The sequence below is a fragment of the Xylocopa sonorina genome, chromosome 15, assembly GCF_050948175.1.
Source record: "Xylocopa sonorina isolate GNS202 chromosome 15, iyXylSono1_principal, whole genome shotgun sequence".
NCBI lineage: Eukaryota > Metazoa > Arthropoda > Insecta > Hymenoptera > Apidae > Xylocopa > Xylocopa sonorina.
Window position 1 is genome coordinate 6,760,916 of NC_135207.1, and position 27,671 is coordinate 6,788,586.

Here is a 27,671-nt window from a genome sequence, read left to right on the forward strand (position 1 = left end):
TTTGTTACTGTTAAAAATATTATTCTCCAATGAAATTATATACCGGTTTGTTGCAGATATTCGTAATGTTATGGACGATTCCGATTGGTGGAGCTGAACTGGGACTAGTTACGGTGGCGTAGGTCGACGCTGTATGCGCTCAGTCAGTTGCGCGCCGGTCGAGTGTGTGGTTGGGTTTGTGTGGATCGTTATCGGTGGTTTTTGGTGTACATCGGCTGGATTTTATGCGAGTACTGGGATAGAACGGTGTCGCAGGGTATCCTTACGAGAAGGTTAGTGCATGGTTTATTATGGTTTCAGTTCGAAAATGCGAAAGCGATAGCGTTTTACGATCGGCTGTCTCGTGACGGATCAGACTTTACAGATAAAAATGGCGTGTGCCGCCTTTACCTTCCCTGATTTCTCTTGCGCTGTTTGAATCGTTACATGGAGTTTCGTTTGACATATAACTTTGACAGCGTTCGAACGGCATTCGCGTTTCAATGGGTACGTAGTAAGATTATACGTAATTTATTAGAATCGTCTCGCTTCTCACTATATCTTCCTTTGGTCGTGAATGCGGCATCGATTCCAGCGACGAAACTGTGTACCCACTGTACGATTGAACTAAAGTAGATTCTATTTGCCTGTTACAGGGACTTGTATACTGATATATTTTTCGTATAATCGGTGTTATAGTTTAACGAATTCATGTTGTAGTCTTTCCTGTTACTTCCTGTTGGATAATCTGCCTGGCATTCGGGTTATGCGTTCATTTATAGCGCTTTAATTTCCGCTACATGGTGTCCCTTGAATGGTTTTGTTCACCTGTCAAGACGCCCTATCTGTCGTCTGACCTAATTTCGCTCTCCAATGAAAATCTGTCAAGCATCTATCGTGCCTAACGTTACTGCGACTTAACGTCAAAATATCATTGCCGTGTGTTGTTATAAAAAAAGTATAAAAAGGACGGAAAGATGGTTGAACGAATATACGAAATTTCGTTGTATTTCACGTTGGAAATCAACTTCTTGGAATTGTTGCAAGTAGAATTATAATCTAATCGCTTAGGTCTATCGGATAGACAAATATCGTATTATCTTGATAATTCTGTAAAATGGACATTTAATTACGTTTGATCGTTTTGATTTTTGTGGAAAATATCCATAACTTTGTATAGTAAACCCGATGAATAATTTTTATTTATACTTAATTTGTCTGGTTTACGGTACAGCGTAGTAATTAATAGTAATGATCTAATCGCGTCGCATAGTTTTTTAATTGGTGATACTTGTTAGAAATTGCTCGGTTCGTTCAGTGCAAATTATTTCGTCACGAGACTGAATTCGGTGCTGAGTCATTATCAAAAACCTTCGAATTGCTTGAAAAACGTCATAAATGTTATATCGATTCCAGACAGGATATGTAATATTTTACAAAGATAAAAGCGTGTCTAGATTGGAATTACTAATATCAAAACATTTCGATTCAAAATGTTTGGGAATGTTCAACTTCTGGTTAAGGGATTTAAGCGGTGGTGAGTGTCGTTATTTGATTAGCTTTAAAAAAAAGTGTCGCGTAAGTCATTTAATAAATCTTTCTTCCTTTCGCTCCCCTTTCTGTCTTTCTTTCTCAGTGTTGTGTTTACAGTTACGTCACCGTTGTCGTCGGGGCTTGGGCGTGTGCGCGTCTTCAGCATAAATTAATAAATTAGTGTCGTGTACCGATCGCTTCTTCCGGATTGCGTTTTCGGCGACATCTGTCTGTTTAATTTAAAATACCACATTATTATTATTAGTATTATTATATTAGTATTTTACATGGAACAGAATCACTGAACAGTTCAACGCAGTGACTAAATACGTAATAATTTGATGCCACAGCAGATATTACTGTACCGAGTGTATAGCTTTCTTGGTTTCGATGTTATCAGATAAACAATATGTAGAGATCTGTCTAGAGGGCTGTTACTTTGTATCTATGTAATATATGAAGTGACCATTTTTCGACGCACCGTGTACAAATATAGAAGGCAAATCTGTGCTTTTGACCCATCATTACAGTCGTTGATGCTTGTTTGTAGTATATCTTAATATGTTCGGTGTTACATAGGCTTTGAGGGATTCGTTTAGAAAATAGATATTTGATATTATGAATACTTTAATCCTTCGAAGAGTCATTATTTGTCGATATATTTTCATATAACTTGTGTGGCAAATTGTATGCGTGTATGATGTCACTAGCTGATTTATTGTAAGTACCACGAATATGGCACTGTCCATGGTAAATATTGGAAGCAGGGCAAGTTGTTTCTTACTATTTCCTTTGTATAGAACACATTTTTCTTTGCCATTTTAAGGAAATTTAATAAGTCTATGTTGCAATTTCATCAACAACAATTAAAACACAACATATTTACATAAATGTGAAGGTAAACGTTTTTTCTTATTGGTCGCGTTGTCGGTTTTCTGATAGCTAGATTACGTTACTCCGTTTTAAAAATATCCACGGGACGTTTTTAACTTTTCTGCCCTGATTAATGCATCAACACTTTTATACCGCTGCATGGGGAAACGATATGGCAGTATAATAAGTGCGAGAACACGTACATACCAGGGACATTGAACTCCGTTTAGCAATTTTCTGGCTTTTCTTCAGTCTGTGTACACTGTTTGTCACACCAATTAGTCAATCTTTTACTAGTTACGCCCTGCTATTCGTATCACGTTATTACGTAATACCCCATTTCTTTTCACAGAGAAAATGGAATGTATTATTATTTATAACAGTAATATATAGTTTCTTGTTCCACTTTTTTCGCGCTGTAATTTTGTAGAACCACTTTTTCTTTTTTTAATCGTTTATTACTTTTGTTTCCTTTCTACTGCAGATTCCACGGTCCAAGTACTTTTCGTAGAAAGTTCGTAACATAGCAATGGGTACGAAGTTTGTACTAAGACTCGATATAAGCTATATTTTCTTTTTTGCAATGTTTAGCTTATTAGTAATACTGGTAGTAATACTGGGTTATTAAAGTTTGGCCTTGATTTTAATATAAAAAATAATAATAAATAGTCTTTTTGCTTTCTATAAACGTGCCAATTCGATGAAGGGTAAAAATATTCAAACTTTTCGACTCTTCCTGAAACGTCGCATCGTCAATGCCATGATGAATCATGGGAAGAGTGTATTTATAATCGAGGAAACTTCTCATTTTGCGAGGACCGAATTAAGCGAAGATACAATTGGTCCAATTAAGAAAATCGGCATTTCTCTTTAGTCCAAAGTATGTCCACGTATGGTTGTAATGAAATGTAACTTTTCATTTATTTTTCTGCAATGTATTTACATGAGCATAATTCGACAATTAATATATCCTGCATTTTCAATATTTATTAAAACCTGATATATAACTTTTTTCGTGAATGGTGAATTCTGTATTTTAAGAGACTCTTTTCAATCTCTATTACGAACGTTCTATTTTTAAAGGAGCAAGAAGATGAATCGTATTCTTCATTTCTGGGTCACCCGAACTAGAGTTCAATTTCCATCCAGTTTAATACAATCGAAATTATAGTAATTGTCGAGACGAACAGTACTTTCACCTATAGTGCGCACCTGCAGACTCGAAAGGATTGAGGGGTAAACGATGCGGCGTTCAAGTAAATGATGGAAGTAACCAAGTCGGCCGACAGGCGGATTAACGTAAATGCGGACGTGACGTAGTTTATACGTGTTATGTACAGCAGCGAACTAGCCGTGCTGCTCTATTGCACCAACATCCATAGCCTTAATCGATGTTCTTTTCGGCTATTCTCTCATCCTTTAATCCAACAATATCGTTCGATTTTACTATTCGTGTCGATCAGAGAACGTCACGACGTGTACAAGGTGGTTCTCCCTCGAATTCCCCTTATTCCTCGTATACATCCGTAGTCGATTCGAAATTCCTTGGCACCCGACGTGCTTTTCTATTTATTGAGGATGACTCGGCGTGCACCGGCGGAAGGTCAAAAACCTGCAACTTGCGGGGATTCAGAAAGGCAGATCCGAACTGTCTCGTGTGCGTGCGTGCACGCACGATCGATCGATAAATACACGCACCGAGATACGAGCTGTTTTATGGGAACGGAAGAAAGTATTGTTATAACGATTTATTTATTATTACGTGCACCTTGGTTTATCCGCAATCCTATGCGGGAGCTTTCTGTGTTGGGTGAAATTTCTATCGTAAAGTACCAAACTAATCTCTAACGAGCGAGAATATTCGAGTCAATGCATCGTCCAGACTCGCTCTTAACCTCATTAGCCAATGGACCCCCCTTCCGAGTCGAATAAAGTAACATTGTTGGCATCCTCCGGACCCGGACCGGACCCGGACCGGACCCGGACCGGACCCGGACCCGTTGGAAATCAGGTCGTACTCTGTCGGACTACCGAATTCGTCGGAGAAAATTACTTTTAATTTTTTATTACCGTCTAGTTTGAAAACAAAATGTTAATGTTACTTCTACTTGCTTTCAAAATTACAGCGAATCGTTTACATCGCTTAACTTTCAAATTAATGGAAATTCATTTTTCACGCGCGCCAATTATAATTAATTTTCAATTCCGTTCAATTTCAGTGTTGTAAATGAAATTTTTTTCTAATTGCGACCCAGTTTCTGTGCTACGTCCACGATTTCACATTTAGTAAACGAGTGTTACTTTAAGAGCAAACTTAACACGACTCGAAATAATCACGAGGCTTTCTCTTTTTCATACGAAGTCGTTCGAAACTTTGCGTCGTTCATTCGAGAATATTTTACAATCACAATACAGTGTAGTAGTAGCTATTTTTGACTAATATCAGAGGACCAGAATTGGAAAGAGAATTGAACTGATCCTAGTTAATTTATTCATTCGTTAGATTAACAAATTTTAGGCTAGGTAAATCGATAAAAAATGCTTGTATAACAGGTTCAGAAAGAAACACCGTCGTGTAGACGGCATACGTATATCGTGAACATTGGCGCCACGGTGACTCCGCTGAAAAATCAATAGCCCCGACGCTGTGTGTTCTTGGCGAGTTCATCTTACCCCTTCGGCGTTGCGGAGTCGCGCGTCTCTGTCGTGACTCTCTTTCGTACACGACCTACCAAATCCGTACCCTTCGATAAGCTAATATATCATAACATCAAAATATCATATATCAATTTTGATCAACCATTCAAATTTATCTTATACGTTAATAACATTATCAGATATTTGAATAATAATGTAACATTTGAAATAGTTTCGTACAATTCGAAGATGATTCAATCAAATTTTGTCACTTATTCAGTTACAAGTGAACGTACAATAGAAACTTACGTTCTCGTGTCGAAGGACAAAGAGCTTCTTGTCTCGCTCGCGGCTTCTTACAGCCTCGTTTTCGCGTGACTTGCTGTGTAACTAGGACGGTTCTAGTTTCCTTGATTACAGCCGAACCTCGTCCTCCTGTCTTGCCACTCTTCTTTTCCAAATACTACTTACTTACTCTGTTTAATTCGGTTAATCGATATCGCGCGAAATGTATTAATGGCAATTAATATTCCATAGAAGGAAAGTCCCACTCGAAAGTGCATTGTAATCGTATTCAACGTTCCTTTCAACGAGTCCGTCGTAGTTACGCGAGTAAAGTTAACCTTCCTCGATGATCGTGTCATTCACTTTTGTGATTCATTTTACTCCGCCCACTCGGTCGCAGAGGCAGCTGCTAATCTTTCTACTTACTCTTGCTCTACGCGGTCGGTCTCTACTCCCCTGCTTTCTGGCAATGTTCATTAAAGTGTGTCGGTGCCTCGCGTAATTGCTCTTAATTCGTCTTAATTCGTAAAGAATGCCATTCATTCGCGCGTTGCTGCCCTTTCGTCGCTGGCCTTCGAAAGTTTCTTCATTTTCGCTCTTTCCGGATGACCTACAACTGTCTTGAAGAAACATTTAGTCTTCATTTACATATTAGTGTTTGCTAGACAAATACTGTCTACTGGTGTTAAGTCTTTGTTAAATCCATTGTCTTCCAGTCGCGGATTAATAGATTGGTATCTGTGTCAGAAAAATGAAGTCGAGTTTATCGGTAGTGTTCACTTAGTCGAGTCTTGACGAATGATTCACCAGATAGTATATAGGTAAATTATGTAAATATGTAGTAAGTGAAAAGTATTCTACAATATATTAGATAATTTCTCTTCTCTGAAGCTATTTTAGTTAACAGTACCGCTTGAAATGGATCCCCTCCTCTCCTCGTGGAAAGGTATCGATGTCTCGTCCAAAGGTGTTCTCTGACTTACTTAACTGAAACTCGGCTGTGCCGCCGTTATGCAGCGAAATGTCACCGTGAAAAAAGGACGTCGGTATCCACTTACTGTGGTTTTCCTTGAGTTTTTGCACGGTTACCCGTGCGAATATACGATACACCAGCCGCGTGTACTCGCTTCGGTCAAGAGGAGATTCGAAGGACTTGGACCGTGCGACGACAAATGCTGATGTTATTCTGGAAGTCGTTCAAAAAGTGAATCTAGAGAAGTTCTATATCTATTACCATGGTATATTAATCGCACGACGTTATTTCAGAAGAATGGTGTAAACCGGAAATACGAAGATACGCGATCCGCGCAACTGGTTGCGGAGGATCACCGCAATGACAAAATCAGGATAAGTAATAGTCTTTCGATTATTCTGACACACTGAATAACTTGATTGAGATGTGATATAAAGGAAAATTCAGTTATTCTATTTAAAAGAAAACACTCGAACCAATCAAGAATGACGACTATACACCACAGTACTCGATTAAGAGAAGTTGAACTCTTAAAAAAAATGGCAATTCTAGACTTTTACTAGACCATTTCAGAAAAGATTCGCTGAACGATAGAAAGTGAAAATAATGAAACAGAGGGCTAGGATAAAAGACCAATAAAAGACAAAATGATGTTACTACTATATTATTGCTTAATACTATACGTACTTGGTACATTGTACGAGGAAAGGCTGTATTTCTTCGGTATACACAACTCGGACATAAAATCTTGGTCGAGATAAGAGCTGCAAAGTAATCTTATCTGTACGTTTGCTTTTTACGTGTTTTGTGAGTTGTAGGCGAGCTGAGCGTAGATAACGAGCGGCCCTGATCGAAGCATGCCGGCGCAATTAAAACATCGCAAAGATTACCATCGAGGATGTGAACGAAAGTGCAATTCTCCGATGCCACGAGCGTGTGACTAATTCGAGACGGTAACAGAGGAATTATATACTCGGTGAATCTATTCACGGAACGGTAAATAAAGATTGCGCAGGGAACCGTGCGGAACCTAATTAATTGGAGGATAAACGGCTACGAGCGGGTTGATAAGGATAAAGATAAATCGCGTACGTTTGAAATACTAATTGCGAACGGTTTCACGGATCAAGTAACGATCTTTAAATTATCCAAAATTAATGGATCCGCTCACCGAACACAAATGAAATCCAATGATTTCATCAATCATAAATTATTTTCGAGGAGAAAAATGTAAAATTATCGAGGAACTTTGTACGCTTTAATAGTAGTAGTAGTAGTAGTAGTAGTAGTAGTAGTAGTAGTAGTAAGTTGGAATGCCTTTTAAGGAGCAACCACAATTCCAAAATGAATAAAACATAACCTTCAATGATTTCATCGTGTCGTTCGAGCAAAACAATCTTTTGTTACGTATCGCCGATTGAAATTGCATAATCGAAACGTTGCAACTGAAGCGTGATGATAAGAATTTTCTTCACGTTATTTATTTTACTCTTCGAGTTACAACTGTTCGCAGTGTTATCAGCAATTAACAGGAACCCGAAGCGACAGTGGCTAAGAGAGAGAGAGAGAGAGAGACCCGATCGATGGGTTCAGAAAAGTCAGCAGATTAGTGGAGATTCGTTGTCCAAGTAAACTGAACAGTTCAAGCGACTAGAACATATTATACTTGCACTCTGTAACAGACTTTACGATAGTCTGGAGTTTACTAATTTTTTTTTTTATATACAAGCTTAAAAGTCGCCAATTAAGATAGAAAAATGTTACAGATTTTGTGGCATAATATAAGAAGACTTTGTTCCGCGATACGATCAATGTTTATACAATTTTTCTATACAAAATAGAATACGTAGAAAAGAAACTCTATATCAAATCAATACTTATTCCTGTTCACTTCAATGGCGGGTGAATAGACACGCTATAAGAATTCCTTGTAGTCAAAAATACAAAGATAATTTATAAAATAGCGTAATAATATATAAATAGAATAATCGTAATCAAGATACATATACGTAATAGATTTATCCTCCATAGTGAGTAAATTAATTTCCCATTTACAATGTCTTCTTTCTTTTGTAAGAGAATGCACGAGCGAGATATCTTTAGTAAAAATTTTGAAGAATCTGATGATAATCAGAAATTATCGAGTTATCGCGTACAGATAGAAGAAAAGTATACAAGTAATACCGTATAACAGTATTGTCAAGTGCACTTACCGCTTATTTTCAGACGTGGTTCGTGTAGTGGTACCGTGTGGGAGTCGCTCGACGCGCGATTACATCACGCGAATGATGTCACACGTGCGAAATATGCACCAATGGCGTAGCGAGTTACTCGAATGAACGCCGGGCTAGTCTCGCTCCTTTTAGCCGTGAATCGTTCCTTCCTGATACCGTAATCCATAATTGAAGCAATTGGTGTCCCAGAACGGTCAGCTTTTTTTGTTGTTAGGGCCTTGCTGATAGCGGATATGGTAATACGTGATGTAGCTCAGGGACGGTTCACAATACAATCCTCGTAAGCTAAGGAGAACATAGAATTTGCTTTAGCAATTGCTGTTCAATTTTTATCCGAATTATACTAGTACTTTTGCACGTACATCGAAGGATGTATACCGTGCGTAGGCGTTTGCTTGGGTCGAAATTACATCTCCGTCGGTATACAGAGATCTCAAATAAGAATAGAATGTTCTCTTCGAAGACTTAGGAACGTTTATAAGAACAAAATATAAAAACCAATTATTGAAAAAATTGTTCGAAGCCAAATTGCTAATCCACTTTTTATTATTCTGTTTTAGGAGCACCCTTCCGAAGGGTAAGAAACAGAAGTGAGCTGTTGGTCCGATTGACAAAATGACGACCGACATCTCGGTGGTGCGCGGTTGGGACTCCACGCTGCAACAAGACATTGTCGATGAATACGAATACGACGGGGGAAACTCGAGTTCGAGACTTTTCGAACGTTCACGGATCAAAGCTCTAGCTGGTATGCACCCTTGCGCACGCGAAACAAGGCTATTTTTGAATTTAAGAATTTAAGTATCAGCGTGGCATTGCAAAAAGGTTTCATTGCAAAAGGTGCCTCCTAATTGAAAAAGTATAGTTGAGAGTAATTCGCAAGAGAGCAATTTGCTTGGGAACTATTACCACATCCTTTGATAAAGACATGAATTTGATAAGTGTATGCTTTAAAGTTGATGTGCTTGCTAAAAAATGGTTAGTAGTTGCTCAGTTGCTGATTTTAACCGGTTTGGTTTGGTAAAAGCACTTGCGTGTGTTGACGGAAGAAAGGCTTTGAGAATTTGTTTTTCTTTTCTTTTTTTGATAAATGGATTACGATAGAGTCGTGTTTGATCTGAGAGGTAACGATTATGATGATAATGATGATATTGATTTGCGACTTGGCGTTAACATTTATTCACCCTTTTTCTCTCAACTTAGGTGAACGTGAATTGGTACAAAAGAAAACGTTCCAAAAATGGGTCAACTCTCACTTGGTTCGTTGTTCCTGCCGAATTGGGGACCTGTACGTCGATCTACGGGACGGGAAAATGCTTATCAAGCTTCTCGAGATCCTTTCCGGAGAACGTCTGCCACGACCCACAAAAGGAAAAATGCGAATCCATTGTTTGGAGAACGTTGACAAAGCTTTGCAATTCCTGCGCGAGCAACGAGTACATCTGGAGAACATGGGATCCCACGATATAGTAGACGGGAATCCCCGTTTGAGCCTTGGTCTCATTTGGACGATAATTCTCCGATTCCAGATACAAGATATTACGATCGAAGAGACGGACAATCAAGAAACGAAATCGGCGAAAGACGCGCTGCTCCTCTGGTGTCAGATGAAAACGGCTGGCTATCACAACGTGAACGTGAGAAACTTCACCACGTCTTGGCGCGATGGGTTAGCCTTCAACGCCATCATCCACAAGCACCGTCCAGACTTGATTCAATTCGACAAACTTTCCAAATCAAACGCTATTTATAACTTGAACAACGCGTTCAACGTGGCCGAGGACAAACTCGGCCTAACGAAACTGTTAGACGCCGAAGACATATTCGTCGATCATCCAGACGAGAAATCGATCATCACATACGTGGTCACGTATTACCACTACTTCTCCAAGATGAAGCAGGAGACTGTCCAGGGCAAGAGGATAGGCAAAGTGGTTGGCATCGCCATGGAGAACGATCGTATGATACACGAGTATGAGAGCCTAACCAGTGACCTATTGCGCTGGATAGAAGGGACTATAGAGGCCCTTGGCGATCGTCGGTTCGCCAATTCTCTTGTGGGAGTTCAATCGCAACTTTCACAGTTTTCAAACTACCGTACCGTGGAGAAGCCTCCAAAGTTCGTAGAGAAAGGTAACTTGGAGGTTCTGTTGTTTACGCTACAGTCGAAAATGCGAGCTAACAACCAGAAACCGTACACGCCAAAGGAGGGCAAGATGATCTCTGACATCAACAAAGCATGGGAGAGGCTAGAGAAGGCTGAACACGAGCGTGAGTTAGCTTTGCGAGAAGAACTGATCCGGCAGGAGAAACTGGAACAGCTGGCGGCAAGGTTTAATCGCAAGGCTAGCATGAGGGAGACCTGGCTGTCTGAGAATCAACGTCTGGTTTCGCAGGATAACTTCGGTTTTGATCTAGCCGCGGTCGAAGCTGCGGCAAAGAAACACGAAGCCATCGAGACGGACATATTCGCATACGAGGAAAGAGTCCAGGCTGTTATGGCTGTATCACAGGAACTAGAGGCCGAGAATTATCACGATATCGAGCGTATCAATGCTCGCAAAGACAATGTCCTTAGATTATGGAATTATCTGTTGGATTTGCTGCGTGCCAGGAGAATCAGGCTCGAGTTGTCGTTACAGCTCCAACAGAACTTCCAGGAGATGCTATACATCCTGGATAGCATGGAGGAGATCAAGATGCGTCTGTTGACCGATGATTATGGAAAGCATTTGATGGGCGTCGAGGACCTTCTGCAGAAACATTCTCTGGTAGAAGCTGACATAAACGTTTTAGGCGAAAGGGTAAAGGCTGTCGTTCAGCAGAGCCAGAAATTCCTAGAGCACGGAGAAGGGTATCGACCATGCGATCCAGCCATTATCGTCGAGCGTGTACAACAGCTCGAAGATGCGTACGCGGAATTGGTACGCCTGGCTGTCGAACGTAGAGCAAGATTGGAAGAGTCCCGTAAGCTGTGGCAATTCTACTGGGACATGGCCGACGAGGAGAACTGGATAAAGGAGAAGGAGCAGATCGTTTCCACCGGTGACATCGGTCACGATTTGACTACCATCAACTTGCTCCTGTCGAAGCACAAAGCTTTGGAGAACGAGATTCAGTCTCACGAGCCGCAGCTAATGTCCGTGGCCGCTGTTGGCGACGAACTAGTCCGCCAGAAACACTTTGGCTCTGACAGGATCCAGGAAAGACTCCAGGAAATTCTAGGAATGTGGAACCATCTCCTTGGTCTAGCTGCGTTCAGACGAAAGCGTTTGGAGGAAGCTGTGGACTACCATCAACTGTTCGCGGACGCTGATGACATCGATATCTGGATGTTGGACACTTTGCGGCTCGTCTCGTCCGAGGACGTTGGCAGAGACGAAGCGAACGTTCAATCACTGTTGAAGAAACACAAAGACGTCACGGACGAACTGAAGAATTACGCGGCTACCATCGATCAGCTTCATCAGCAGGCTTCGTCCCTTGGCGAGCAGGATGTCAAATCGCCGGAGGTGTTGGAGAGATTGTCCTCCATAGACTCGAGGTACAAGGAGCTGATGGAACTCGCGAAGCTTCGCAAACAGAGATTATTGGACGCGTTATCGTTGTACAAGTTGTTCAGCGAATCGGACGGGGTGGAACAATGGATCGGCGAGAAGAATCGGATGCTGGAGACTATGGTACCTGCCAAGGACATCGAGGATGTCGAGATCATGAAGCATAGATACAACGGCTTCGAGAAAGAGATGTACGCGAACGCCTCGCGGGTTGCCGTGGTGAATCAACTGGCAAGGCAGCTGTTACACGTCGAGCATCCCAATTCCGAGCAGATTGTGGCACGGCAGAATGAATTGAACCAGAAATGGGCCGAGTTGCGCGAGAAAGCGGAGAACAAGCGCGAGGAATTGAATTCCGCGCACGGCGTGCAAACGTTCCACATCGAGTGCCGCGAGACAGTGTCCTGGATCGAAGACAAGAAGCGTATATTGCAGCAGACGGATAGTTTGGAAATGGATTTGACCGGTGTAATGACTCTGCAGCGTCGATTGAGCGGCATGGAGCGCGACCTGGCAGCTATTCAAGCTAAACTGGACGCCTTGGAGCAGGAGGCGCAGAACATTCAACAACAGAACCTGGAGGATCCTGAGGTGATCAAGGGAAGGATCGATCAGATCCACGCGATATGGGAACAGCTGACGCAGATGCTGAAGGAGCGAGACGCGAAATTGGAAGAAGCCGGTGATCTTCATAGATTCCTCAGAGACCTGGACCACTTCCAGGCTTGGTTGACTAAAACGCAAACCGATGTCGCCAGCGAGGACACGCCAACCACTTTGGCTGACGCTGAGAAACTTCTAACGCAGCATCAGAACATCAAGGAGGAGATCGACAACTATACCGACGACTATCAGAAAATGATGGAGTACGGCGAGAGACTGACCAGCGAGGCTGGCGACGGTGACACGCAATACATGTTCCTCAGGGAGAGATTGAACGCCCTCAAGATGGGCTGGGAGGAGTTACACCAGATGTGGGCCAACAGGCAGAATCTGCTCTCGAACTCGTTGAATCTGCAGATATTCGATCGGGACGCACGCCAGGCAGAGGTGCTTTTGTCCCAGCAAGAGCACATTCTGGCCAAGGATGAGACGCCGGCAAACTTCGAGCAGGCAGATCACATGATCAAACGGCACGAGGCGTTCATGACTACGATGGACGCGAACGACGAGAAGATCAACTCCGTGGTGCAGTTCGCCGGACGACTTGTCGACGAGGGCCACTTCGCGGCGGACAAAGTCAAGAAGAAGGCGGAGAGCATTAACGAGCGTCGTCGTGTTAACCGCGAGAAGGCGAACCAGTACATGGAGAAGCTGAAGGATCAACTGCAGCTGCAGATGTTCCTGCAGGACTGCGAGGAGTTGGGCGAGTGGGTTCAGGAGAAGCATATCACCGCTCAAGATGAGACGTACAGAAGCGCGAAAACGGTGCACAGCAAGTGGACCAGGCACCAAGCGTTCGAGGCGGAAATCGCCAGCAATAAAGACCGTCTGCAGGAGCTGCAACAGGCTGCGGAGGAATTGATCCAACAGAAGCCCGATCTGGCCGAGATTATCAAGCCGAAAGTAGCGGAATTGGCCGATCAGTTCGAAGAACTCGAAACCACCACTCACGACAAAGGTGAGCGTCTATTCGACGCGAACCGCGAGGTCCTTATACATCAAACGTGCGACGATATCGACTCTTGGATGAACGAACTGGAGAAACAGATCGAGAGCACGGACACCGGTTCCGATCTGGCGTCGGTGAATATCCTGATGCAGAAGCAACAGATGATCGAGACGCAGATGGCCGTGAAGGCGAGACAAGTGACCGAGTTGGACAAACAGGCTGAACATCTGCAACGCACAGTACCAGATGACAAGATGGAGGAGATTAAGTGCAAGAAGGAGAAGGTCGCGCAGAGGTTCGCACAGTTGAAGGCTCCGTTGATCGATCGTCAACGGCAATTGGAGAAGAAGAAGGAGGCGTTCCAGTTCAGGCGCGACGTCGAGGACGAGAAGCTCTGGATCGGCGAGAAGATGCCTCAGGCAACCAGTACCGAGTACGGCAACTCTCTGTTCAACGTGCACATGCTGAAGAAGAAGAACCAGTCGCTGCGTACCGAGATCGAGAATCACGAGCCGAGAATCAACTTGGTCTGCAACAACGGGCAGAAACTCATAGACGAGGGCCACGAGGACAGTCCCGAGTTCCAGAAGCTGATATCCGAGTTGACGGAGAAATGGAAGGTGCTGAAGGACGCGGTCGACGACAGGAACAAGCATCTACTGCAGAACGAGAAGGCGCAACAGTATTTCTTCGACGCGACCGAGGCCGAGTCCTGGATGAGCGAGCAGGAGTTGTACATGATGGTGGAGGACCGTGGCAAGGACGAGATTTCGGCCCAGAATTTAATGAAGAAGCACGAGTCGTTGGAACACGCCGTGGAGGACTACGCGGAAACGATCCGGCAGCTTGGCGAGACCGCCAGGCAACTTATCAACGACCAGCACCCCCTTGCCGATCAGATCGCTGTGAAGCAATCGCAAGTGGACAAACTGTACGCTGGTCTGAAGGATCTTGCCGGTGAGCGTCGAGCCAAACTGGACGAGGCCCTTCAGTTGTTCATGCTGAGCAGAGAAGTGGACGACTTGGAGCAATGGATCGCCGAAAGAGAATTGGTGGCCGGCAGCCACGAATTGGGCCAGGATTATGACCACGTCACATTGCTGTGGGAGAGATTCAAGGAGTTTGCCCGGGACACCGAGGCGATAGGATCGGAGAGGGTCGCCGCGGTGAACGGAATCGCGGATTCCTTGATCGCCACCGGTCACTCTGACGCCGCCACCATTGCAGAGTGGAAGGATGGTTTGAACGAAGTCTGGCAAGATCTGCTGGAATTGATCGACACTCGTACTCAAATGCTACAGGCTAGCCGGGAACTACACAAGTTCTTCCACGATTGCAAGGACGTTCTCGGAAGGATCCTGGAGAAACAGAACGCGATGTCCGACGAGCTTGGCCGCGACGCTGGCTCTGTTTCCGCTTTGCAGCGGAAGCACGCCAACTTTATGCAGGATCTATCAACGTTGCAGAGCCAGGTGTCGCAGATCCAGGAGGAGTCGGCCAAATTGCAGGCCAGCTACGCAGGGGACAAAGCCAGAGAGATCACTAACCGCGAGGGTGAAGTCGTCGCTGCTTGGAACAACCTTCAGTCGTTGTGCGATGGTAGAAGAACAAAACTGGAGGACACTGGGGACTTGTTCCGGTTCTTCAACATGGTCAGAACTCTAATGATTTGGATGGACGACGTGGTTCGCCAGATGAACACCTCGGAGAAGCCTCGCGACGTTGCTGGCGTCGAGTTGCTGATGAATAATCATCAGAGTTTGAAGGCTGAGATAGACGCTAGGGAGGATAATCTGATGGCATGTATTAACCTCGGAAAAGATTTGTTAGCCAGGAACCACTATGCTAGCAGCCAGATCAAGGAAAAATTGGCAGCTCTTACTGATCATAGGAACGCGTTGTTACACAGATGGGAGGAACGTTGGGAGAATTTGCAATTAAGTAAGCATATGGACGACGTGCATTAAAATTAATCCTTCGGAACGTATTGATTTTACGATGAGAGTAGCTATTTCACCTAATAACACGTCATAGATTCGGAATTAATGAATTTTACTGTCTACTTAACTGTCTAGTCTATTTATTAGAATCTTAATTTCAAACAAAGGTCACAGGTAATTTAAAGTCAAATAATTAAAAATGTAATAGAATGTGTTCATATTATATTATTATATATGTTTCTTCTTGCAGTTTTGGAGGTGTACCAGTTTGCCAGAGACGCGGCTGTTGCTGAAGCATGGCTGATTGCTCAAGAACCGTATCTCATGAGCCAAGAGCTTGGCGTAAGTGCTGTTATATCGGATTTTACCAATGTCAAGGTTTTATTTGATATTGTATTAAATGCGATTGTTATAGCACACGATCGACGAAGTGGAGAACCTAATCAAGAAGCATGAAGCGTTCGAAAAATCAGCAGCTGCACAGGAGGAAAGGTTTAGCGCTCTGCATCGACTCACTACGGTTAGTAGGTTCCTTTTCTTTTTTTCGCTCTTAGAATGTAGGATAAGCCATTCCTAATCGATCGCCAAACACGAAAATCTTACAATTTGTGGAATATTTGAAAGAAAAATTATTAAGAGTTACTGTTTAGATTATTAATGTATATTTATATGAATACGATAAGATAAATTTTCTTCTTTTGTGTCCCGGACATTTTAGAAGAAACATAAATTTGTCGAAATTTGTAACTGAAAATTTTGTATGCGTTGCAGTTTGAGTTGAAGGAAATGAAGAGGAGGGAACAAGAACGGGAAGAAGAGGAAAGACGTAAGAAGGAGGAGGCCGCAGCAGCCGAGGCAGCTCGATTAGCTAAAGCAACACCTGTAACTAGTCCAGACGAACCGCCCAGCGAACGGTACATTGAATTCTAGTAATCTACTAATAGTTCATTTCTTCTCCTTCTTATTAAATTCTTATGGTATTATTATGATATTCGCGGCCAGTAACGAAATTATAGTGCACTGGATTTAATATTCAGTAGAAAAATTCGAATTGGGTAAAATTGAATAGTTTTCAATCAAGAAAATGGTTACAATTAGAAAATTATAAAATGTTCGAAATTGTAACAGAGCCGAAGCAGAAGGTGTACCAAGCGGAGAACGCCCAGCTGGAGAAGACGAGTCACATGGTAAGATAACTTTTCACTTTTCAATGCATTGGAAAATCCAAATAACAATAATCTTCAGTTAAAAGATCTCTAAAAATGCAACTTTCCTTTGAATAATGTTTCAAAACCATATCCTCTAGACAGATTGGAATTTACAAAATAATTTTGCGGAAACAACATTCCAATTAATAACGATCGTTGAATGCTCGATTCGATCATAACGAATAAATAGAAATATTATAAATAGAAATATTATTATATATCGTTTCACTAATACAATGTGTATCGTACAATTTTGCTTTTCACGTATCTTGTACATTTAACTCTTAGGCGACTGGTTTTTTAAACTGGTTTGTTTGGATAAGCATGAAACATTGCTAACAGCACGTTTATTTTTGCCTTCTCTCTCTCTCTCTCTCTCTCTCTCTCTCTCTCTCTCTCTCTCTCTCTCTCTCTCTCTCTCTCTCTCTCTCTGTATCTCGCTCCAACCTGTTGTTGATACCATGATTCCATTCCGAATATGAAAATCCGTCGGATCCCTTAACTGGTCGAATCCCTCCTTGAAACGCACCCTAAAATGCGGCACGGAAATGCACGAACCACAGTGGCACATCGCAAGGCTTCTACACGTACACCACAGCCTCAAGACAAGCCCAAGGAAGGTGAGTGTCCCGATCAAAGCGAATATCGCAAATTTTTGCACACGTAATCGTTTTTTTTTCTTTTTTTTTTAATCTTCGCCTACCTTAAACAAAAAAGATTTGTTATCTCTTACATTATAAGTTACATTATAATTTGTGTGCCATTTACTAGCTATTCATTTAATATTTAACGTATATCATATTTAGGCAAATTTTTTATCGCATTATTATTGTTTCATTTCTTGCAAATCCATTTCTGTATCACTTCAGTCTGTTTTATCGTAACTAACAAGTTAAGCAGAGGGTTGAAAAATCTTTTCCAGGATATTTAGAGAGATTATCAAGTAAATGAAAATGCACATCCTGTATATACTAATGTTGTTGTCATTTCTTTTATTAAATACCAGTGTTTGTTTTTAAGTAACAAGAAATGCATTTTTTTTTTTGTTGTATAAGGAATTTAGCACAACAATGCGTCGCTAACCTTGTTACGATGCCCGCGCTCTAACTCACTGTTTTAGTTCTATAAACGAGACTCTGGTATTTGATGATTGAATTGAATTTTATATATAGATTCTGCTATAGTGATCCTTTAAGCTGGTGGCGTGGGGAGCACAAAACTCAATCTGGCAGCCTTTTTGCGGCAGTTGTTTCTTTCTCCCTTTCCGCGAAAATATTAACCAGAATTGTGCAACTATATGTAATCGCAATTAATAATGAGAAAATTTATTTATTCCTTCGAGAGTTTTCTTTTCTTTTCTTTTCTTTTTTTTCTGTTTCCTTCTTTGTAAATTTGCAATCAAAGTCGTTCTGTCTGGAAAAGCATTAACAATTGGATTTGATTTTTGCACAGTTCAGGTCGATTATTAAATATCATATGATCTTTGTGTCTTTCAGCATATTCGTAGGCCAACTGCCACTGCCTTTCGCTATAATTGCAGTTGTAATACCGTTCACTTGCTTTATCATTAACTCTTTTTAGCAGGTGTTGGAGTTGCTCTTCCCAAGACACACGGCATTTATTAAAAATGTAATTAACATTTGTACAAGCGTGATTAAAAACGATTTTGTAGATCAAAGTTGATTTTTCGCATGCACGTTCTATAAAACTATCCGGCAACTATCATATATTATATTAATCGTTAAAGTATATAAGAAAAATTCATTGATGCATGGAATCGTTTTGTGAACAAAATTGATAGATACGAAATTGTTGAAATTAAATTCTTTTGCTCTGAAATTATTAGTAGATGACAAACTTTAATTGATTTATTTTTTGTTGAGAAAAGGTAAGCGTAGCTAGTTTTCATCGAGATATTTTGGTGTTTGGCGGTGAAATGCTTTAGAGCAACTTATTCATTCGTTATCAACTAATCTAAATCTACAATACCTTATTTCATCTTTGTTTCTCTTCGAAGCTTTATCGTATGTAGATGTAGTATACTTCTAACATACAGTACAGTAATAGAATAGTGTCTTTTTGCTTCTCTTAACAATTAAATGTTGCCATTATATTCATTATTTTGCTTTCGTTAAGCAACGTATACGTTGTTAGCATTTTATTCGAAACTATAGCATGTTAAAATTGGTGTGATGGTATGTAGTGCATGTTCAGAAACCTGCACGTCTATCCATCCGAGGAGGGCCGACAACACCTACCACCCCTACGAAATCTCCGCAAGATCTATCTAGTCCAACGAGTAAGTCCACTTCAACGATCACTATACTTCTTATCAGAATACGAGATTATTTATTTATTATTACTAAAAATATCGAGAAGATATACTACTACGAAATTCATTAATTTCTTTAATGATTCTCCAGAAAATACATCGATTATAATTTGTAAAAAACATTATCTGTAAATATAATATTAACTGATTAGCCTTGAAAGTAGAATTTTCGTAGATTTATCATAAAAATGAATGATTAATTAAGCTTCATGGCATTAGGGTCATGTGCTAAAATAAGTTGCCGTTTTATCTGGATCGACCAGTCTCTCCCTAGGCCCAGCAGGGCAGGTACTTCCGAATTCGTCGACGAATTTACACGCCTCTAAGATCCTCAGCGTTTCGTCGACAGAACGAGCCAAAGCCGACTCGCTGATGGCGATATGTCGTATCTTTTGATCTCTGTCTACGATAAACAGCCCTTTAAGACTTACACCCTCCCTTTCGTCCAGCACCCCATACATTCTTGATATCTTGTGATTCTTGTCGGACAGAACGGCGATCTTCGTGTCGCCCAGGCCACCTTGCTTCCGGGGTGTCACGATCCACGCTAAATGAGCATACTGAGAGTCCGTGGATATTGCCACTACTTCGCAATCTATTTAAAATCCCGAATTTAGTCGAAATTGGCTAGATATGTAGAAAGTAATCGTTGACGAACCTATTAGTATCAACTATCTATTAAAAGCAAGTGAACACTGAATATGGAATTGATTTGAAATGAATTTATGGGTAGATAAAGATTGATTTGTTCATTCTGTAGAGTATCGAAAACCATGTTGAATGGTAAGTTTATTCTTGATAAAGTGTGCAGTGCAAATGTATATGTAAGTCGTTAATTATACCGATTTGAAAAGTGAAGAACGTATTGTAAACGCGGTACTTTTATAATACGAATCAAACTGATTTATATTTCACTTACTTTTCACTCTAATGAATTTATTAAGGAGCTAGTAGTATACCTAATTTCTTGAACTCCTCGATCCGGTCATTGAACTGTATCATTTCCGTGGGGCAAACAAAAGTGAAATCGTACGGATAAAAGATCAGTATCAAGTATTTTCCCTTGTACTCTGTCAACGATATGTCTCGCACACTCGTGTCGATTATCGCGACGCCTTTCCAGGCTGGTGCTGGCGACGAAAGCGCGGGTACCACGTGCACTTCCGGTTCACGCGGATTCTGTGGTCGCTCGCCACAACAGAAGTCCGTAGACTCTAATTTGCCTCGAAGAAACGGATCAGAAATGGTCACCATAATTGATCACCACAAACAAGAGCGCGTACAAATAAAATATAATAATTGTAACTTTTTGTAAACATGAATATTGGCAAATATCGATTCGTGTTGTTGAAAACAAAAGTTGGCAGAGAAATCATCTTCTCTACTATATCTCGACTGCACTAATGTCACCATTTTAAACAATTTTTCGTATATAGTACAAAACTCCGGACAAATTAGAAAAATTGTCAAAGTTGTTCAAAACAAAAAAGAAAAAAAATAAATATTTCGCATTCTCCCGATAGATAGACGATAGATTAAAAAAAATCTTGCATGAGCATGTTGCATGGACAGCAAGAAGAAATAAATATGAGTGAAATTATTCCGGTGACGATTTGATACGATGTTGACAGACTATTTAAGTATTAAAAAGTTGCATATTTTCTATCTATACTATTGTATTTTTTGTATTATAGATGAAAAGTCATTCGAATGAAATTTTACTCATATTATGTAGAATTCGAGGACTTTGGAAACGTATCAGTATTCCAGGGCTAACGAACACCTCCCTGCTCTGACCCTGACTAATAATTCCAAACTAAACTAGGCTCTCGATGTGACGTGTAAGTAGCTAATAATCCCGCGTGTGTTGCGTGTGTCGTGTTGAAAGCTCCGAAAGGTGGAAGCGGTTCCGAGTCCGGTACTTTAAGACGTAAGGAACGTAGCCGCAGCAAGTCACCGTTCAGGAGCTTCCGGTGGAGAAAGTCGGCCAAGTCGCCCAGCTTAGATCGCAGTGGCGTGAGTGATGATGAACGCAGCATATCCGGTAAGCAATTTCTATCCACGCATCGATCGCATTCGAGCTTTTCCACTACCACCGTTAACATCGGCTACGTCATTCAATGCAAAATTAAGATTAGTTGATAATGGATTAGAATACATTGACGAATTAATAAATATTTTGTTCAGACAGTGCGTACCAAGGATCGCTGGAGGAAACGATCACTTCCGGTATCAAAGTACCATTAGTGAGATAGATATGTAAATTAATTTAATCGGTTAATTTTCAGCTTCGTTGATCGCTACACAGGAACCGTTTCCTTGATTCCCCCGGTCGTGCGTTGTGTGTTTGGAGTACGTGTATGAGGGATGTCGAATGAAACGCAGGAATCTGGGTTATGACAATATTAACAACGTTCTGCGTATCCTACCACTATTACTACTACTACTACTACTACTACTACTACTACTACTACTACTACTTCTATTACTACTACTACTACTACTACTACTACTACTACTACTACTACTACTACTACTACTACTACTATTACTACTAGTAAAGACCACAGAACGATTACGTTTGCGCGCGCGACTGCCCTCCGAGTTCCACTCCGAGCGAGTGCACACGTTTGGCTGCCTGATTTGCATTACTGCATCGTCTAACGTTTATCCGATTAACTGTCCAGGTCTTCCTACTACTCGAAACGGATTACCTCCAGTGAATCTGTATATAATTATGTTTACAGCTATGTTGTTCGCTCGAAGAAACCTGGATGTCGTTACGTAGATTATTCTATTTTTCTCTTTAATTAATCGCAAACCGCGTTCTAACTGCTTATTCTTCGATCTTTATATCGTTGTCAGTTTACCAATTGCAACGAGAACTTTACACTTACAGAACAACGAAGCCCCACCGATGACGAATTTGAAGGCGTGTTGCAACGAAAACACGAATGGGAGAGCACAACGAAGAAGGCATCCAATCGGTCCTGGCATAAGGTGTACATGGTTGTACGTGGCCAGAGCTTGTTTGTATATACGGACCAAAAATCGTATAAGGCAGCGCCTGATCAACCGTACAAGGGAGAATCTCCTCTGGACCTTAGAGGGGCGACCATTACCGTCGCGAGCGATTACACTAAGAAGAAACATGTCTTCCGAGTAAAGTGAGTCCTTTCTGTACCTTTAAGTAATACGTAACAAGGATGGAAAAACCAATCGTATATTCGCAGGATACTGCACTGTCAAATAAATCGGACCAATCTTTCGTATGAATTATTATAATATTCAATATCTTTTAGGTCGCAAAGCGGATCGGACTTCCTATTTCAGGCTAAAGACGATACCGAAATGAACGAATGGGTAACCGTGCTGAATCAAGCAGCACAGGGCACATCAGGTGCCGCCGGCACGTCCAGGGCGCACACTTTGCCTGCGCCCACACAAGCCGAGACCAAGCGGCGCAGTTTCTTCACTCTCAAGAAAAAGTGAGTCTCTTGTTAGAAGTATCTGAAACGCTCAAAAACAAAAAAAAAACAAAAAATAAAAATTAAAAAATTGGTGTATGATGATACGTGTAACATCAACATATCGCATAAGTAAACTAGAAAGAAAGGAGAAAAAGAGATTCACGATGGAATTTGATAGCTAAACGAAATATCTTGTAGTAGAGAGCTTCGATGTTTAAGCCTTTTTGCCTTCTCGTCCAGTGTCATTGTTCATCTTGAATCGAATATCAATTTCAATTAAAATCATTGCTCATATCATCTTCCATATATTATACATATATACTTTCCTTCATGCCGATGATCATCAAGTCATTATTGTTAAGTCCATGTTTTTGTTTACCAAATACGAGTTTAGTATAAATCGTTAATGCGATTGTTAATTACTATGTTGGAAAGATCGTGTGATGGTATGGTTTACCAAATATATATGCGTGTATACTGAACATGAACTTTTCAACGCTTGCCCTTTTTCTTCTATTTAATTGTTCAGTGATCTGATGTTTGTGCTAGCCCCTCGTTTCTTTCTGACATCTTTTCTAGGAAACGAAGCTCTGATTTGCGCTAGAATTTCTTCTAAAACGAAGCCGATTCGTTGCGTGTGGATATTTTAACGGACATACATTTTGCTTCTTTTTCTCATACGTCATTGATCGTCGTTTAAACGAGTGGCAGGTGATCATCTCAGATCTGGATCTGGTTTTCCCGTATCACTCGTCATTTTCTCAAAACGTATATACGTTTAGCGCTGGCAAATCATTTCTCATTTCATTCGATCACATTTTGCATTTGTCATATTTTTAGAAAAGCCAAAAAGTAGAAAGTGTCAAACCAATGAACTGTAAGAAAAACAGTACACAATTGGAACAACATTTAGAGAGATTGCGGTGAGTCGCACAATCAATCATTAGATCATTCATTTTTTCTTCTTTTCTTTTACCATCGTACTGCTGCACGATTTTTCATTGATCATCGTTTACCAGTTATTTATTTATTTATTTATTTTTTGTCTTCTTTTCTTTTCCCTCATTACACATATCTTCCGTTCTCACATATATACATATATGTATCTTTCTCTTGTCCGTTATGATTATATAGCATATGTCGAGAAGTACGAGAGGAATGTTCTTCCAATTGTGAATGCGGAATGGTATATTAATAAAACAGTTTCTCCGTAAAGAAAGAGAACCTGTATGTGCAGTGCTTAACTGTGTTTCATATGCGTGATCATAAGAGGTTCCTTTCAATAACCAAGTCGCTAATAACAGTCGTGTCTCGTTATCCGTTACAGTTCCTCCAAACGATAGCATTTAATTAACGTTAAAAGAGATACTGCAAGGGCTTGGTGCAAAGTAAACAATTCCTAATAATTGTTATTCAAAAACGAAAAAAATATTAGCTACTATTCTAAATCTATGAAATCTACGTATGCATAATCGTATGTTATTAATAAAGTTCCAAAGTTACATGTTTTAGCACTAGCCAATTTTGAAATTAGTGAGTTCGAAGATTCTGTAAAATCTTCGGACAGTATAATTTAACAAGAGTCGTAAGTCTCAACTGGACATAAATACAAATGGTTGAGAAAAGACGAGATACAGACTGAAGGCAAAGCCTAACACAAAAGGATCGTTCCCTGCAAAAAATGTTTGCTATTTCACAAAATTTAACATCGCTGCCCTTCTTAGTTTAATTGTTCTAATTTTTACTAATGTTCTGATGGATTGATTGTTATTAGAGTTTAACATTCTAAGTTTACTTCAAAGATTTAACACTCGTGGGATTCAAAATATTCCAAAAATATGAGAAATAAAAAATTGTTAAACAGAATTTTATCTATGGAGGGTAGGTCGACAGATGAACCAATTGCGATGGGTACTGCTTAAGCAAACAATTGTATTCTGGCGACAAAACATTTCCGGATATCGAAACTAAATTAAATTGACTCATTCGAGGAAGAATATGAAACACAATCATTTTAATCGCCATGCCATCAAAAACCAGTTCACAGGCGCTTTTTATTCGCATTTTTTCCATTGCTTTTTCATGAAACATTTCTTTTGTTCGCTCTAGTACGATGTATTATTATTGTTATTTGTTATTGTTATTATTATTATTGCTATTGTTATCATTATCATTATTATTTGTTGTTGATATCATTATTATTATTATTATTATTATTGTTGTTGTTGTTGTTATTATTATTGTTGTTATTATTATTATTATTATTATTATTATTATTATTATTATTATTATTATTGTACATGCGTAGACATACATAATTTATTGTATATCACTGTTGGATTACATTGTGGCCTTCCTCTTGTCATTGCTTCATTATATCATCATATACATCCGTATGTATATATGTACAAATATTTGTTCATGCTTCTTTGCTGGTTGGAACAGAAAAGAACTGTTGAGAGGAATCATTCTAATTTTTTTTTAGTATGACATCAACAACACTTTATTGAAAGGTATCTAGTCTCGACACGCGGCACAAACGCGTGCAGTTCGTAAGAGACGGAACTGTTTCATGCGTATTTACATTAATTGTTCAGATTTGTGTGTAGCATCTGCACTTGCTCGTGTCAAACCCTGAGCGATAGAATAGCATTCGTTTAGCAGTACCAAAAGATATTTTAAGTATTAGTAATGTTGTCTATACATATATACAGGATAATCCATTTTATTATTAATAGAATTGTGTCAAAGAAATGTTTTATGAAATTGTAATTAGAAAGAAGTTAGAAACAAATCAGAGGGTATAAAAAATGGACTGCACTGTATTTCCTTATAAATAACCCACACATACTTTTGCTTGGTACAATGTATATCTAATTTCACAGAGATTAGAATACTACTTTTTTTAATTCTGTATTGGCAAATTATGTGTTACACTCCATTTTTTGAGCTAAGCCCATTGGATCAAAAGTTTTTGATAATTCGCTTTTATTAGGCATCTTAAAGATTACTGCATTGTAAAGTATATAAAAAAATTATTGAACAATTTTTATTAGTTAAGAATGTAAAAGAGGAGAAGAATGTGGTATTTTAGCTCTACGCTTCGTCAATAATTACAGAGCAATAGACATTCATTGTTTTACGAGAGTGACATATACATACACGCATACACATTTCTTACTCTACGCGCACTGCGTTAACGCGGTTTTTAATTTAATGTTTGCTTTGTTTGCCAATTTTCAGCTAAACCGGAGCAGTGAAGTTCGGTATAAGCCGCTCAGCACAACACACACAGTTTAAATGAAATGTTTCGTCGCTCTGCGTGGTTAACAAATATACGAAAAGAAAGCAACGTTAATTATAAACTAACTAGGAGACAGACCACACATATGCGGACATGGTGTTTGCGAGAGAAAAAAAAAATGAGGGGAAGGAAGACTCTACTTGCTATAATATCCGTCGTTTTACGAAACATGCCTACCATCTTCGACTACCTACATATTCGCTACGGAAAGGAGATAATAGAAAATATTTAAACAGCTGTCTGTATGTGTTTACGAAACTTTTCACCCGCGTGTAGGCCATTCGAAGTCTCTAACTGCGTTTTTAATTTCTTCAAAGAATTTTTGGACACTGCAATATATTGCTAGTTGAGAAAGTGACACAAAAACAAACAAACAAACACACACACACACACACACACTAATACATGCACACGTACACATACATTCGATAATGTCCCACGTTAGCGTGATCGAGTTACTCGGACACAGATATTGATCGTCAAAATTAATTATGCACCTTTTCAGTATACTCTCGCTGTAAGATAATACTATGTATTGATGACGGTGAAACAACCAGTACGAGATTTTGTGATTCGCTACGCATTGTTTTCATATCGCTTTACCACGTTTGGTTTTGTAATCATTTAAAAAATGAATTATACATTTTTTTTAACTCGCGTCAGGTCGTCGTAACAGCTCTGGTTACTGCAAGTTAAAGAAGGGTTTCAACAGAATTTAATTTCAACGAACTGAAAGATCATAATTAACATTAGAAAAAAATAGTGTAAAGCTCTTCTCAATGTTAGAACTGCCAACTCTGAATGCATACTTAAATGACGTGCATCAGATGATCACAACTAGATTAATATTTCTCAAGGAGAAGTTAATATTTATAATTATTTTTATATCCTAATAAGTTGTGCGGAAAACTCTGTATGTTTTTAGTACTTATGAGAAAAAGAAATGCGTAAAATGTCATCTTTTTGGCGTTGTTATGGTGTTGTATTAATAGAAGTTGTACGCTTGAGAAGGAACTCGAAAAGCAATGTTTTAAAAGATATTTATACTATAATTTCAGTTGCAAGATTTCCTTTTAATATAAGTGGAAGGTGTCTTGTAACCCATTTTATATATTATATAGTTAAAACTTGTTTGAAAGAGAACTCGTACATCTAGAGTTTTTACGGCGACTTGATACGCGTTGTCACCCGTTTTGGGCGTAGTTGCTGAACTTATTTGCTTGTTTTATGGTTTCTATATTATTTTATCTGCCATTAGTATAAATAGTTCAATCAATGCATTCTCGTTTCAACATCTACACACATGATACGTACACTTTCTCGCCTTGTACACTTTTTCTTTTTAATAATTTCGCGTTTCTTCGCAAACGGTTCGTTTGCGTTTCAATGACTGCCATATATATGTATATTTTTAAGCGGCACACTAACTTGGGACATAATATATATATAAATATATAAATAATTATATAAATATTATATAAATATAAATATAAATTAGCTTTTAAAAAGAAAATTGTTAAATATATGCTATGCCCTAAGGGAATACGCATTGGAGGATTATAAAAAAAAAAGAAAGAAATGGAACACACATATACTGTGTAATAATTGAAAGAGTTTCCTCGTATATAAGAGATCCCAGAAATATCACAGTTCTACGGAATTAAAACAGGAAAAAAGAGATTTATTCAATTGTTCTTTATAGATGTTTCTGCGTGTATAATACAGTTTTTATCG

The 27,671-nt window shown here is 39.8% G+C and overlaps 1 protein-coding gene and 1 pseudogene across 7 annotated transcripts; one reads left to right on the forward strand and one right to left on the reverse strand.

Annotated features, from left to right (window-relative positions):
• Positions 1–124: 124 nt before the first annotated feature.
• Positions 125–26,513, forward strand: Beta-spec (spectrin beta chain). Of its 6 annotated transcripts, XM_076907209.1 has the most exons (13): positions 125–272; positions 9,075–9,262; positions 9,718–15,624; positions 15,874–15,965; positions 16,039–16,143; positions 16,395–16,537; positions 16,752–16,810; positions 17,395–17,451; positions 19,035–19,130; positions 21,052–21,207; positions 22,063–22,330; positions 22,466–22,651; positions 25,877–26,513. In XM_076907209.1, exons 2-13 carry the CDS (start codon positions 9,130–9,132, stop codon positions 25,878–25,880), a joined length of 7,206 nt encoding a protein of 2,401 aa, XP_076763324.1. In that variant the 5' UTR covers positions 125–272; positions 9,075–9,129; the 3' UTR covers positions 25,881–26,513. The 6 variants fall into 6 exon arrangements, with proteins under 6 accessions (XP_076763324.1, XP_076763326.1, XP_076763325.1 ...); XM_076907211.1 differs by lacking the exon at positions 19,035–19,130; XM_076907210.1 differs by lacking the exon at positions 17,395–17,451.
• On the reverse strand, positions 19,385–20,417 carry LOC143430794 (peroxiredoxin 2 pseudogene; annotated as a pseudogene). The gene is made up of 2 exons (XR_013102650.1): positions 20,123–20,417; positions 19,385–19,758 (listed from the first exon to the last, which is right to left on the reverse strand). The product of XR_013102650.1 is annotated as a peroxiredoxin 2 pseudogene (transcript).
• Positions 26,514–27,671: the final 1,158 nt, after the last annotated feature.